Source organism: Culex quinquefasciatus, chromosome 3 (genome assembly GCF_015732765.1).
Source record: "Culex quinquefasciatus strain JHB chromosome 3, VPISU_Cqui_1.0_pri_paternal, whole genome shotgun sequence".
NCBI lineage: Eukaryota > Metazoa > Arthropoda > Insecta > Diptera > Culicidae > Culex > Culex quinquefasciatus.
The window spans coordinates 159171055-159186338 of NC_051863.1; the positions used below are offsets into that span (position 1 = coordinate 159171055).

The 15284-nt window shown below is 30.8% G+C and overlaps 1 protein-coding gene across 1 annotated transcript in view; it reads left to right on the plus strand.

The window, feature by feature from the left end:
• LOC6052208 (myb-like protein AA) overlaps nucleotides 1-15284 on the plus strand; it is a 78227-nt gene that overhangs the window by 20904 nt on the left and 42039 nt on the right. The window contains 8 exon segments of the mRNA XM_038266096.1: nucleotides 4867-5232; nucleotides 5318-5508; nucleotides 5510-5656; nucleotides 5658-5750; nucleotides 5752-5792; nucleotides 5795-6147; nucleotides 11358-11411; nucleotides 11805-11836. Of these exon segments, the coding sequence (XP_038122024.1) occupies nucleotides 5062-5232; nucleotides 5318-5508; nucleotides 5510-5656; nucleotides 5658-5750; nucleotides 5752-5792; nucleotides 5795-6147; nucleotides 11358-11411; nucleotides 11805-11836 (1082 nt within the window). The 5' untranslated portion in view covers nucleotides 4867-5061.

Below are 15284 nucleotides of genomic sequence, written 5' to 3' on the forward strand. Positions count from 1 at the left end.
TGCTTATACTCTAAGACTAAGTCTGAGTTTTTTTGAAAAGGTCCTATAAACCAAATTTTATTTTTGCTTTTTGGGTGTTTTTGAATACCCTGACTCAAGGCGGTTCTAAAAACACCCAAAAAGCAAAATGGAAAATTTGGTTTATTGACCTTTCAAAAAAAAAAAAACTCCAGAAGTTACAACGAAAAGCATTTCCCATTTTTTCCGAGGGTTCGAAAATTCTCAACCGATCGAGGTGTTTCTTGTGTCATTTGGCCTGGAAGGATGTCCAGAATAATATCCAGCACAGTGGATCCAAAAAGGTGCTTTTACCCCAAATTACAAAGGAGAAGACATTTCCAACTTTTCCAAAAGTTCAAAAAGTTGAAATGCAATTTCAACCAGCTGTTTCTCGCCGAATTCTCAACCGATCCAGATAATTCTTGTGCACGAGAGACCGGTCGGGGAAAATCTGAGAAAAACTTGCCTAATTTAACTAAAAGTATGGGTTAATTTTTAACACAGATTTTTTTTCAACAATCGATAACCCGAAATTGCTGACCACCAGTGACTAAAATTAACTAAAAAAATAGTTGTAATTGCCATTTTTGTTGGTTAAATGGCCGAAAAAAATTCTATTTTTTAGAAAATTAACTAAAATTTCTCGTTTTCAGCTGAAATCTCGCTTACTTTTTCAAAAGGTCCTATGTACATAGGAAACCCATGGCGCATTGGTTGTTTTGAAAAAGTAATATTTCTAATATTGTGGAATATTCTGTTTAAAACTGGCTGGGACATATTTTTCAACTATTTTCCAACAATTTGTTTTCGTTGTATCAACTGAAATATTTTCGCATGCAGCAAATTATTAGTGGTTTATAACAAAATATTTCTTAATTAGTATAAAGTGGCTATATTTTGTGATGAAACATGTAAAAATTTAAAGTTTGACAGGAACCTAGTACTACGTTTTGTTCAGAAACTCATGCCAAACATTTTGCTAAAACTCATGAAAAGATGATTTCGTTATATAACAAATACTATTACGAAAAGGTGCAAAAAGTTTGTACACCTTCGAAAAATTACCGTAAATAATGTTATTTGTTGACAAATCACCATAAATCCAGTCTCCCAACTCCAAATAGGCATCCTTGACTTAAAAAAGAATTTGGATTGAATATAAAGTACTTATATAACTCAAATTTATATAAAACTTATCTAAACTTAATTTTGCAAACTTTTAATTCAACTAAATGTCAATATATTACCATATAATTGCTAAATAAACATTTTGGAGTGGGTATAATACCGTTTTGGGGGTATTTGTATCGATAGAATAGATTTTCGTTGAATTTCGTACCAACCCGGAATTACGTCGTAGGAAAATCCGCCGGCATCCGAACCGGTCCACGATTCACAAGTTAACCTATGTGAAATCGGAAAGGGCATAAAATTTCCGATCTTTGATACCCAAACATCTACGTTTTCTTTCAAACCTACGTTTTTAAATACCTGGGCAAAAAGTAAGTTTGATCCACGAGAACAAAAATTACGAAATTCCATACATTTTTGGCAGGTTGCTCAAACGAAACCATAACAACGTTTTTGCTTAGGTATTTAAAAACGTAGGTTTTAAAGAAAACCTAGATGTTTGGGTATCAAAAGATCGGAAATTTTATGCCCTTCCGATTCCACATAGGTTAACTTGTGAATCGTGGACCGGTTCGATGCCGGCGGATTTTCCTGCGACGTAATTCGGTTGGTACGAAATTCCAACGAAAAATCTATTCTATCGATACAAATACCCCAAAACGGTGTTATACCCACTCCAAAATGTTTATTTAGCAATTATATGGTAATATATTGACATTTAGTTGAATTAAAAGTTTGCAAAATTAAGTTTAGATAAGTTTTATATAGAATTTCCAGAGTTATATAAACTTTTATACTAAGTAGTTAGTAAACTTTATATTCAATCCAAATTATTTTTTTAATCAGTCAAGGATGCCTATTTGGAGTTGAGAGACTGGATTTATGGTGATTTGTCAACAAATAACATTATTTATGTTAATTTTTTGAAAGGTGTACATACTTTTTTTGCGCCTTTTTTATTTTCGTAATAGTATTTGTTATATAACTTTTTATTGAAATCATCTTTTCATGAGCTTTTTGTAGCAAAATGTTTGGCATGAGTTTTTGAACAAAACGTAGTACTAGGTTCCTGTCAAACTTTAATTTTTTTACATGTTTCATCACAAAATGTGCATAGTGCCCAAGGGGTGTAAATACTTTTTTTACATACTGTAATTTATGTAAGTGTTGACATATATTTTCTTTAATTATCTAACGATATAGGCAGGGCCAAATTTCTAGCTATATTTTAACTAATGTCTTGCTTGAATACAGAAAAATATTCGTACATGTAGTCAATAATAAGCTGTTGTTAGCAATATTTTTATTGAATTTGCAGTAAATTTTGTAATAATGCCTCACAAATTAATGCTGAGTGTTTTTATATTAGCATTATTTCTGCCGAAAAATTCAACGTTTTGTACTAATTTGTATTTTTTTTTGCATTAAGTCGTTAAATTACTGTTAAAAAGCATTAAAACAAAACTTTTTTTAACTGTTGTTTTAAAACATGTAAAGTTTTAATAATGTTTTAAAAATTACGTTGCATTAATCTAAAAAATGATAAAGCATATTACAAATTTCTCGTGATTTCCTTAAAAATAGAAACCGAGCAAAATTTTCACCAAGTTTTAAGCTTATGTTTTTATTATGTTGTATAAAATTAAGTGTTGTATTCACTTACCATCACTGTGAAATCATCCGATAAGTCATCATCATCTACAACGGTCTCAGGTTTAGTTATTTTTCGTGTGGTGGTACACAGAATTGAACCTTTTGCTGCAAATAGACATGTGAAATTTATGAGTAATTCAATACAAAATTCCTAATTTCGGCTATAAACTGAAAAAAAGGAACGTAAATAAATGTAATTATAATGAGGAAAGAAGAAATATCAATAATGATACTGACCAAGCTTGCATTAATTTAACAATTACTTTTGGCAACACATTTTCACTGCATTTGATTCAATTTATTCAACGTACTCCGATTCCTGAAAAAAATATTCTGAGTTTAACTTACCAGTTTATTGAGCAGTCGTATTGCAACAAAACTTTTAAGATAATAATTATTTTCTTTTATATATTTTATATATTTTTATTTTTCGATATTTAATTATTCAGTTTTCTAATAAGAATCACATAACATAAGTTATTGTGCAGAAATAAACCCATACTTACTTGGATTAAATTATGTATCGAATGCCCTGGACACTTTTTGCCGTGGTTATAGCGCCACAACTCGCTTCCAAAGAATGGGAGTTTTTGAACATAAAAATATATTTTTAAAGTGTAACGAAGAATAACCACAGCTAAACATAAATTATGTAACCTCTATGCGTAAATTGCGCCCCGAGACCTACACCTGAACCTTCGCCTGAATGTCACCACACAAATTATGCACGAACTAGGCAAGGACAGGAAGTGTTTCCCACCACCCTGGCTGCGTGTTTCGTAACATAGACGACCAGCACTATCGTCGTCGTCGTCGTCTGCCACGAATGAAGACGAAAACGATCGATAACAAAAACATTGTGACGAAGCGCACACACAGCTCGTGGTCTCGTTTGTCCTCTCTCTTTGGTTGTTTTGTGCGTGTATCTTTAGATTATGTTCTCTCTGGTTCCAACTTTATCTATGCATCATGCTGCTTTGCGTCGCCGACTGTGTTTTTGTTGTAAATGCCTACCTACAAAGAAAAATAAAGTAACAAAATGCGAGAATGCGTGTGAGTGTTGCCATTTCTCTCTACAGCTGTGTAATATATGTATTCGTCATCGTGTACGGGTGTGTGTGTTCTGAAATGAATAACATCATGCATGAGTTTGGCAATACACAAAATAAATAATGACTATACCTCTAGATTGTGCCGTTGACGCCAACAGAGAGTGTGTGTGAGAGAGAGAGCAAAGGAGCAGAAATAAATAAAACCCAGTAAAAACAAAGCACTTAGTACATACACTTTGCCGGCACTTGATCATGATTCAGACAGCCTACAACGAATAACAGCAACAACAACATTAGCAAAAACAACAGAGGGATGTGTGATTGTGACCTTGTACCTTCGCACACCGCACCGTTGTATTAGGAGGAGAGTCTCTTGATCATTTTTGTTCCGCTGCTGGTTCATGTACTACTGCTGTCTGTTTTGTGTATTGCGCTCCCCCTCTTTTCTCTCTTCGGTTCCTGTACATTGCATTGGCTGGCAGCCAGAGCCAGCAGCACATGGTCTGGTCTCCTCGGCATGGTTTTGAGTTTGCAATGATGCTAATATAGAGCACACACACATGGCTATGGCTGGGAGGAATTCCAGAAGCAACGTGTCAGCAGTGAAAGCATTTTTTTGCGGCTGGTTCTTTTTGTTTGCTTTTGCTTGTTTGTTTGTTGTTCTGTTTTGCTCGGTCGTCACACATTTGCAGTGCTGAACGCGTGTTTAGCTTTAGGAAGAGAGTAGAAGCTTCTAACGGGCAGCTGTTTTGTAGTTTTTGACTAACCATGAGGTTTTGACAAACTTGAACTTGAATCTACACTTGGCCTAGGCTGGCGCCTTTAATGATCGTAACGGAATTGTATTCAATTTTCAAACTAAATCACTGAAGCTTTCATCAATATCTATGGGTTCGCTCAATTCTTACTCAAGACAGACAGGAGGACGGTAGCCCAATCTATTATGCTCACCAATTACATTATGCACAACACACCCCATTGCAAGCTGTTTTATCTGACCACCACTTTTGTTCTCTCTTTTTTCCATTAGTGGTGGCGCCGCCACTCCTCGGGGTCACTAAACAGCAGTTGTCAACCACAAACGACGTCGCTAGCATTGCGCTAGTGCAACCCCACCGTTCCACCCCTCCCCGTTTGTCCCTTTTTTGTGTATCCACTAATATTGGCCACCACCGCCGGGACGACGACGAAGCTGCGAAGCTGGTGGAACCTGGCCGCCACCACGATGTCGGTGCAGCAGTACTGTCTGCGTTGGAACAACCACCAGCCGAACTTTATCTCGGTCTTCTCGACGCTGCTGCACAATGAGAGCCTGGTGGACGTGACGCTGGCCGCCGAGGGCCGACAGCTGCAGGCCCACAAGGTGGTGCTGTCGGCGTGCAGTTCCTACTTTCAGGTGAGTGTTTGACCATCGCCAGTGGTCACGAATGTTTTCCGCGGTGGTGCTAACGAGCGTTTGTTGTTGTGGTTCTCTTCCGCAGTCCCTGTTCACCGCAAACCCCTGCCAGCATCCGATCGTGATACTCAAGGATGTGCAGTACAACGACCTCAAAACGATGGTGGACTTTATGTACTACGGCGAGGTCAACGTGTCCACCGAGCAGCCGCAGGTGCTCAAAACGGCCGAGATGCTCAAAATCAAAGGCCTGGCGGAGATGCCGGACGCGTCGGCCGTGTAAGGCCGACCCCGGCAAGCTCGAGCATCCGGACCTGGTGGGCGCCGGGCTAGGTCCGGGAGGGACAGGCGGCCCGGAATCGATCTGGGGCAGCGCAGAATCTCAGCAGCAGCAACAACAGCAGCAGCAGCAAGCCCAACAAAGCTGCCCAGCAGCAACAACAGCAACAACAGCAGCAGCAGCAGCAGCAATACCATCAACAGCTGCAGGCCCAACAGCCTCAGCTCCGAAGAACGCCTCCCCACTACCAACATGTCCCCTGCGGCGCGGAGGAAGCGGCTGCGAAAACCTCCACCGGTTCCGGATCGCTCTCTACCGAACGCCTCCAGCAACAGCAACAACAGCAGCAGCAGCAACAACAACAACAGCACCACCACCAGCAACAGGATGACCACGGCAGCAATACGGACGGAACGATAAACATCGTGCCGCACCTGCACATCCAGCAACAGGTCGACAACATATCGTACAGTACCGGGCACAGTGCGCTGGCGTCGCTGGCCGGGGCCGCCGGCGGACCCGGCAACAACATCCGGATAATCAAGGAGAGCCCCGGCTCGGACGTGGACCAGCAGCAGCACGAGTCGTCGCAGGAGAGCGTCGACGAGTCCGGCCACCACATGTCGAGCATCATCGTAAGTAGAGATTGAAGATGTTGAATCCTATTTGTAAAAATGCTAAAATATTAAAATACTAAAATACTAAAATACTAAAATACTAAAATACTAAAATACTAAAATACTAAAATACTAAAATACTAAAATACAAAAATACAAAAATACTAAAATACAAAAATACTAAAATACTAAAATACTAAAATACTAAAATACTAAAATACTAAAATACTAAAATACTAAAATACTAAAATACTAAAATACTAAAATACTAAAATGTAAAATACTAAAATACTAAAATACTAAAATACTAAAATTCTAAAATACTAAAATGCTAAAATACTAAAATGCTAAAATACTAAAATACTAAAATACTAAAATACTAAAATACTAAAATACTAAAATACTAAATACTAAAAATACTAAAATACTAAATACTAAAATACTAAAATGCTAAAATACTAAAATACTAAAATACTAAATACTAAAATAAAATACTAAAATACTAAAATGCTAAAATACTAAAATACTAAAATACTAAAATACTAAAATACTAAAATACTAAAATGCTAAAATGCTAAAATACTAAAATACTAAAATACTAAAATACAAAAATACTAAAATACAAAAATACTAAAATAATTAAAATACTAAATACTAAAATACTAAAATACTAAAATACTAAAATACTAAAAATACTAAAATACTAAAATACTAAAATACTAAAATACTAAAATACTAAAATACTAAAATACTAAAATACTAAAATACTAAAATACTAAAATACTAAAATACTAAAATACTAAAATACTAAAATACTAAAATACTAAAATACTAAAATACTAAAATACTAAAATACTAAAATACTAAAATACTAAAATACTAAAATTCTAAAATACGAAAATACGAAAATACGAAAATACTAAAATACTAAAATACTAAAATACTAAAATACTAAAATACTAAAATACTAAAATACTAAAATACTAAAATACTAAAATACTAAAATACTAAAATACTAAAATACTAAAATACTAAAATACTAAAATACTAAAATACTAAAATACTAAAATACTAAAATACTAAAATACTAAAATACTAAATACTAAATATAAAATACTAAAATACTAAAATACTAAAATACTAAAATACTAAAATACTAAAATACTAAAATACTAAAGTACTAAAATACTAAAATACTAAAATACTAAAATACGAAAATACGAAAATACTAAAATACTGAAATACTAAAATACTAAAATACTAAAATACTAAAATACTAAAATACTAAAATACTAAAATACTAAAATACTAAAATACTAAAATACTAAAATACTAAAATACTAAAATACTAAAATACTAAAATACTAAAATACTAAAATACTAAAATACTAAAATACTAAAATACTAAAATACTACTAAAATACTAAAATACTAAAATACTAAAATACTAAAATACTAAAATACTAAAATACTAAAATACTAAAATACTAAAATACTAAATACTAAAATACTAAAATTAAAATACTCAAAATACTAAAATACTAAAATACTAAAATACTAAATACTAAAATACTAAAATACTAAAATACTAAAATACTAAAATACAAAATACGAAAATACTAAAATACTAAAATACTAAAAACTAAAATGCTAAAATACTAAAATACTAAAATACTAAAAATACTAAAATACTAAAATACTAAAATAAACTAAAAATACTAAAATACTAAAATGCTAAAATACTAAAATGCTAAAATACTAAAATACTAAAATACTAAATACTAAAATACTAAAATACTAAAATACTAAAATACTAAAATTCTAAAATAATGAAAATACGAAAATACTAAAATACTAAAATGCTAAAATACTAAAATGCTAAATGCTAAAATACTAAGATACTAAAATACAAAAATACTAAAGATTAAAATACTAAAATGCTAAAATGCTAAAATACTAAAATACTAAAATACTAAAATACTAAAATACTAAAATACTAAAATACTAAAATACTAAAAATGCTAAAATACTAAAATACTAAAATACTAAAATACTAAAATACTAAAATACTAAAATACTAAAATACTAAAATACTAAAATACTAAAATACTAAAATACTAAAATACTAAAATACTAAAATACTAAAATACTAATATAAAAATACTAAAATACTAATATAAAAATACTAAAATACAAAAAAAGGCAAAACATTGAAAAACAAAAAAAGGAGAATGGCCCATTTTTTAAACAACAAGTATTACACAATCTACTGATAACAATTTGAAATGCATTTCCCTGCGGTAAAAATCTTATTAAGCATGTTTGCTCTCTTGTTTAAAAATATTTGGATTTTTTTTTGTTAAAAATCCTTTGCTCTATAAAACTGCAAAAAGATTTATTTCCGAGACAAAAACTTAAAATAAAATTTGCAATGGCCTAAACATAAAATACATAAACAGTTTCAAAAAGCTTAAAAAGCATGACAAAATTTAAAAGCATTCAAAATACAATAAATTAACGCATAAAATATTAAAAACAAAATAAATTTACGTACTAAAAGCATGGAACATAAAAAACAATTCAATATATATACATAAAACATAAAAAACAATTCAATATATATACATAAAACATAAAAAACAATTCAATATATATACATAAAACATAAAACATAAAACATAAAACATAAAACATAAAACATAAAACATAAAACATAAAACATAAAACATAAAACATAAAACATAAAACATAAAACATAAAACATAAAACATAAAACATAAAACATAAAACATAAATTATAAAACATAAAACATAAACATAAAACATAAAACATAAACATAAAACATAAAACATAAAACATAAAACATAAAACATAAAACATAAAACATAAACATAAAACATAAAACATAAACATAAAACATAAAACATAAAACATAAAACATAAAACATAAAACATAAAACATAAAACATAAAACATAAAACATAAAACATAAAACATAAACATAAACATAAAACATAAAACATAAAACATAAAACATAAAACATAAACATAAACATAAAACATAAAACATAAACATAAAACATAAACATAAACATAAAACATAAAACATAAACATAAACATAAACATAAACATAAACATAAAACATAAACATAAACATAAACATAAAACATAAAACATAAAACATAAACATAAAACATAAAACATAAAACATAAACATAAAACATAAACATAAACATAAAACATAAAACATAAAACATAAAACATAAAACATAAAACATAAAACATAAAACATAAAACATAAAACATAAAACATAAAACATAAAACATAAACATAAAACATAAACATAAAACATAAAACATAAAACATAAAACATAAACATAAAACATAAAACATAAAACATAAACATAAAACATAAAACATAAAACATAAAACATAAAACATAAAACATAAACATAAAACATAAAACATAAAACATAAAACATAAAACATAAACATAAAACCTTAAACCTTAAACCAGGCCTGCCCAACGTCTGGCCCGGGCCGGATCAGGCTCGTGAAGCCATTTCATCCGGCCCGCGACGGCTTTTCAAAATAGTTCTATGACCAGCCCTTTAGGCTGTTCATGAAATATGAAATAAATAAATTAAATGTCTGAATTTAAAAAAATATCTTGAGATCAAATTTTAACATATTAAAGCAACATTCGTTTGAATTAAATTCTTGGATTGTTGTCTTAAAACGTACAAAAAGACACTAAATTTAAATTTCTTTCAATTTTAACTGTGTTTACTTCAAATTGAAGTTTTTTTCTATTTTCTATTTTTAAAAATAAATAAGTTAGAAAAACTATTTTTATTTTCCGGAACAACTTTTCAGTGATAAAGTTTTTTTCTAAATAGAGCTTAAAATAGCATATTATTCATATTGATAATATATCGCTACAAATATTTTAAAAATATTTAAAAATGTCTCAAAATAAGTCAAGAAATTAGGGAGCAAAAATATATTTTTTTATAAACATTGCATTTTGAAGAATAACAAATTGAAAACGATTATATATATTTTAATAACACTTTTTAATTTAGTGAGTGTTTAAAATCATTTTAAAATATTTTTTAAAATATTTGAACAAAGGTGCACAACAACGAAAACAGTTTTTATTATTTGTAAAGGATATTCGAATCAAAATTTCGTTTGAAAAAAAAATATTATGTCTCATTAGTTTTTTTTTCCATCGTAGTGTTTAGGATATTAAACCATAGTTAAAATTGAAATTTGATTTTTTTTTATAAAAATAACATCAAGGTATTATTTAAGTGCAATCTTCGAAAACAATAACCATACAATTTTAAACAAACAAAAAATAAAACAAGTTTTAACACATTTTGAATGCTATCTTTGTTTTTCATTCTTTAAATCAAGATTTATGAATCTTTTTTGCAACACTTGTTCTTCTATTTACTATTTTAAAAGAACTCAATCATAAAGAAAATATAAAAAGTGTTTCATTTTTCAACATATTAGTTCCGGCCCGCCACTGCTTTAGAAAAATCAGATCTGGCCCGCAGGGCCAAAAGGTTGGACACCCCTGCCTTAAACCTTAAACCTTAAACATTAAACATTAAACATTAAACATCAATCATAAAACATAAAATATATGCATGATACCTAGTCAACAGAGTTTTGTCGAATAAAAAAGCATTACAATATTGAAAACAAAAAGATTAAAAAAGCATTTGAAAAACATTTTAAAAAACATAAGAAAACGTTAAAGAAAAACAAAAAACACAAAAATAAACATTTAAAACATTTAAATTATAAAAAAAATCATGACAACCATTTAAAAATTTCAAAAATATCACACAACACAATGAAAACCACTTTTTAAATACCATGAAAATTGCTTATTCAAATCTTTCAATTAAAATTGGTTAACATCGTTTTATTTATGACTAAAATTAGTAGCGATCTGAGATTTTCATGATTTTTTTTTTTTCATTTTTAGTACCATCCACAAATGACATAAAATTTTTCCAGATTTTAAAAGTATTGTAAAACTTTAACCTTCTATAAGCCAACCCCGCCTCTAGACGGGCTTCGATTTGAAAATCGCCAGTTTTTTAATTGTTTTATGTGACTTTGTCAATGTTTTTAAAAATGTAAAGTTGACCCCTAAAACTTTGGCTGTGCTTTTTCCTAACATTTCTTACATTTTAAGTAAAAAGAAGTATGCAGTAATTTTAGTAGTGTCCCAGACTATGCCTTTACGCATTTTTACAATTTAAATAATAATGATGCCATTTTATAGCAGAACATGTGAAAAACAAGCAAACAATTGTAAAAGTGACTGTAAAAACATGAAAAAAATAGATAGGCAAAATGTATTCATAGGATGTAAGCCAAATACTACCAAAAATAAACATAAACTAAACAAAATAAATGCAAATGAAATTACTAAAAATGAAACAAGAAAAACATAAAATAAGAGAAGTTAAGTTCTTCGTAGAACAAAAGTTGCACAAAATGACCTCCTGAGCACTAGAAAAATAAAACAATTCGAACAAAAATTTGGCCGGTAGAGGGTTGAGAAACTCACTGTCAGCTCAACAGGTGCACCTAATTGATCTACCCCCTGTTTATTTGATTTGCCTGAAGTGCGACGATACCGAGACCTATCGACCATCCCGCAATCGCAATCCCAGCAGTGGTAAGTTTGTGGCTTCTTTTTGTTTTGGTTCTTGTTGTCTGACACTTTTATCTCTAAATCGAAACGGTACACACATCTTTGCGTTCTTCCTCCTGTAAATGTTGCCCTCTCCTTCCGAGAGTCCAATCGTTTGTGTTTTTATTGTTGTTGAATTTCATTTTCTATTTGTCGTTGTCCTGATGAAATAAATAAAACATCATCCGATTATTATGATCGCATCACAGAAATCATTATCTGCATCATACGTTTTCGATCATGTGGCTTCGACACATCAACCGATCAGTCAAATTTCGACTTTTTAAATGCACCAGAAAAAATTTTAATACAATATTTTTCATACACTTTGTTTTGCCATGCATTGATTGCCCATGACTGATCATCCTAGCAAGATCGCTTCTTCGGCCTCTGTTCACAGCACACAACACTTTCTTCACAAACAGGACTGAGGCAGTAGAAATTTGATTTAATCTTTTTGTTTTTAGTTGCGTTAGCTTGTAAATTAAATTGTGAAATCTGGCAACCCTTCCAGAACTTTTGAACATTATGAACAAAAACATTTCTGTCCTTGATTTTGTCAATTTGTCATGGGGTTTGCGCCTATTTGCACATGTCCCGTACCGCGTTGTTTATTCGCATCATCCCCGGGGTTTAGTCCCGGGCTATCGCCGGTCCTATTTGCAAATGTGTGACACATTTGGTAATCGCACACACCATTTTGGAGGGCGGTCCTGCTGGTTTCAAGCTGCCAATTATGTATGATGTTTTTTTTGCGTGTCCTGGGGCGCGCGAAAGCCAAAAATTATCCGATGAGTGATGTGACGTGAGAAGTAGGGCGTCCAATTTTCCCGGGTTTTTGAATTTCCCGGGAAACCGGATTTTTTTTAAACCCCTGGAATTCTTAAAATCCCGAATTAAAAAAGAAAAAAAAAATGTTTTCATTACATATGTTTTGTTTTTCAGAAAAAGTCCAACGGGATTCAAATTACGCTTGTGAAAATCTTATCAAATGTCTAATATAACAAAAAAGGCAACAAATAAAATGATACCCGTCAATGCCAAATTTTATAAAAGTTTAGACATTCATGTTTTATATAAAAAAATATTTTACAAATTAAGATAAGTCATAACCGCCAACTGGGGAAGATCGAGACTACAGTCTGAATAGGTACAGGAGATTTTAGAGCAATTAATGTGAAAATTGGTGTACTAATTGTTTTATTCTGTTCCAGTTTTAACCGAAATAAAAAAAAATCAAAACATTATGGAGCAATTCCAGCTCAAATCAGGAATTTTTGTGGTACTTTTGTACCTGACCCTCTCCGATTTCAATGAAACTTTTTAGACATGTTATCCTGGGCCTATATAAGCCATTTTTGTGTATATGGAGCCAATAGTACTCGAAAATAACATTTGAGAAGGGCGTAAGGTGTTTAAATATTTTTTATATTTTGTAATTTAAAAATTACTGTATCTCGAAGCCGTTGCGTTGTATCAAAAAGTGGTCTAAGACAAACTTGTAGGAAATTGGACGGGCTTTCTGAAAAAATACACTGAAAGAAAAATACACGCCACATCTATGAGATTTTTTGATTTTTAAGTCTGAAACTTAAATTAAAAGGTGATAACACGATTTGTTTTCGTTAAAATTTTTTGAGGAAATAGCCTAAAATGTTACCAAAAGACTGACGAAAAATGCAGGATGGTATGTCTCTCCTAAAAAATATAAAAATCATTTACTAAAACTGTTTTTTTTTTGAAAAGTGGTCTAAACGTCAAAATTTTTAAAAACCAGTAGTGGGGATCGATTCTCCAGACAATTTTACATAAAAGTCTCCATATTGACCATTGTCCTATGTCCAATCCTTGGGAAGATACAGCGGTTTTAAAAATATAAATGTGGAAAAATCTGTTTTTTTATGGTTTTCAGCAATTTCTATAGGACCGACTTGGGTTTTCAGTCTCGTAAATATTTTTACCGGAAAGCTCGTCCAATTTCTCATAAGTTTGCCTTTGACAGCATTTCAATTGGATGTAAGGGCTTACAGATATAAGCTTAATTGCATTGCTAATAATTGAAAATAGAATATTTTTTTCAGTGTGGTAGAAACCAGGGCAGTAAATTTGCTTACGTAAATATAAAAACGATATAAATCAAAAAGCTGTCAAAGGCAAACTTATTAGAAATTGGACGAGCTTTCCGGTAAAAATATTTACGAGACTGAAAAATCAAGTCTGTCATATATAAATTGCCAAAAACCACAAAAAAACCGTTTTTCAACATTTTTATTTTTAAAACCGCTGTTTCTTCGCAAGGATTGGACATAGGACAATGGTCCATATGGAGACTTTTATGTAAAATTGTCTGGAGAATCGATCCCCACTACTGGTTTTTAAAAATGTTGACGTTTAGACCACTTTAAAAAAAAACAGTTTTAGTAAATGATTTTTGTATTTTTTTAGGAGAGACATACCATCCTGCATTTTCCGTCAGTCTTTTGGTAACATTTTAGGCTATTTCCTCAAAAACTTTGAACGAAAACAAATCGTGACATCACCTTTAAATTTAAGTTTTAGACTTAAAAATCAAAAAATCTCATAGATGTGGCGTGTATTTTTGTTTCAGTGTATTTTTTCAGAAAGCCCGTCCAATTTCCTACAAGTTTGTCTTTGACCACTTTTTGATACGACGCAACGGCTTCGAGATACAGTAATTTTTAAATAACAAAATACAAAAATATTTAAATACCTTACGTCCTTCTCAAATGTTATTTTCGAGTACTATTGGCTCCATATACACAAAAATGGCTTATATAGGCCCAGGATAACATGTCTAAAAAGTTTCATTGATATCGGAGAGGGTCGGGTACAAAAGTACCAGAAAAACTCCTGATTTGAGCTGGAATTGCTCTATGCAAAAAATGGCTAAAACAGCTAGCTGTCTTAATTCCATTATTTTTTCCTTATTTGTCAAAGATGTTTGATGAAAAATAATTTAAAATGATATTATTTTTTAAATTTAAAATCACAGTCTTTTCAAAATCTATAAAATTTAATAGAAAATATTAAAAGAGCTAGGCATTTGCGGATCTATAAACTAAAATTTGAATAACTTTCATAAGTCAAATGAATGCTTATCTTTTTTTATTACTTTTAAATTTTCATCGATTTACATAAGTATACATCAGAAGTATACATCTGTTTGACTTTTTCCTCAACACAATTTGAATTTCAAGACCAAAATTTGATTTTTTTTTTCCAATTTCGCGAATTCCAAGGACAAAATAATAAAAACCCTGGATTCGTTAATTTCCAGTTTGGAAAAATCCTGGGAATTTTGTCCCAGGAATTCCCGGGATGGACGCACGAGTGAAGTGAGATGGAGTCTGTCATTTAATACACAAAAGAAGAGTTTTTTCTTTTTCCGTGCGGTAAAATTTCAGGGTGG